The sequence below is a fragment of the Sinocyclocheilus grahami genome, unplaced genomic scaffold (genome assembly GCF_001515645.1).
Source record: "Sinocyclocheilus grahami isolate Dianchi unplaced genomic scaffold, SAMN03320097.WGS_v1.1 scaffold2693.1, whole genome shotgun sequence".
Taxonomy (NCBI): Eukaryota; Metazoa; Chordata; class Actinopteri; order Cypriniformes; family Cyprinidae; genus Sinocyclocheilus; species Sinocyclocheilus grahami.
In genome coordinates, this window is record NW_015507871.1 from 9,758 (window position 1) to 10,333 (window position 576).

Consider the following 576-nt stretch of genomic DNA (forward strand, 5'->3'; position numbering starts at 1 on the left):
GCTGTTCCATAAACATACCGAAACTTGACTTTCAAATTGAGATGCATGCTTTTAATGTAGTGTTACACCCCTATTGTGCTGTTTTAGAAGACGAGCTCGTTCCCCCGGCCGTCCCGCGTCTTCTGTCCACGATGTCCGACCGCAGGCAGGCAGAGGTCAGGCTTCAGATGGGCAAAGAATGCCCTCAAAACACCACACCATCCCACGGCTCACTCACTGTGGGACACAGCAGATCCTCCCAGAAACACCCCACAGCAAGTGCCGAACAGCAGAGGCAGGCCACGAACGGATGGCGTCCCGTCGGAGTCCCCACGGAGAAGGAGGTGTTTACTGCGGTGAGTGATTGAAGGACTGGACACTCGTTGAGCAGATCTGTAGAATAACCTGTCTCCACTCAACACTCACTATCTTCTTATTGTTCCCTCTGTTGTTTTGCACATTCCCTTTCACGTTTCTGCCTCCTGATGCCATTTGCACTGCTACGATCATTGGCCATATATAAACACATGTGAGAACAAAACCAGTCATAAGGGTCAGTTTAGTTTAATTGAGATTTATACATCATCTCCATTTCCA

General features: G+C 49.1%; 1 protein-coding gene across 1 annotated transcript in view; it reads left to right on the forward strand.

The window, feature by feature from the left end:
* Window positions 1-576, forward strand: part of LOC107575530 (bromo adjacent homology domain-containing 1 protein-like) — a 12,940-nt gene that overhangs the window by 6,241 nt on the left and 6,123 nt on the right. The window contains exon 3 of the mRNA XM_016261892.1: window positions 42-335. Within this exon, the coding sequence (XP_016117378.1) occupies window positions 42-335 (294 nt within the window). The remainder of the gene's footprint in view (window positions 1-41; window positions 336-576) is intronic.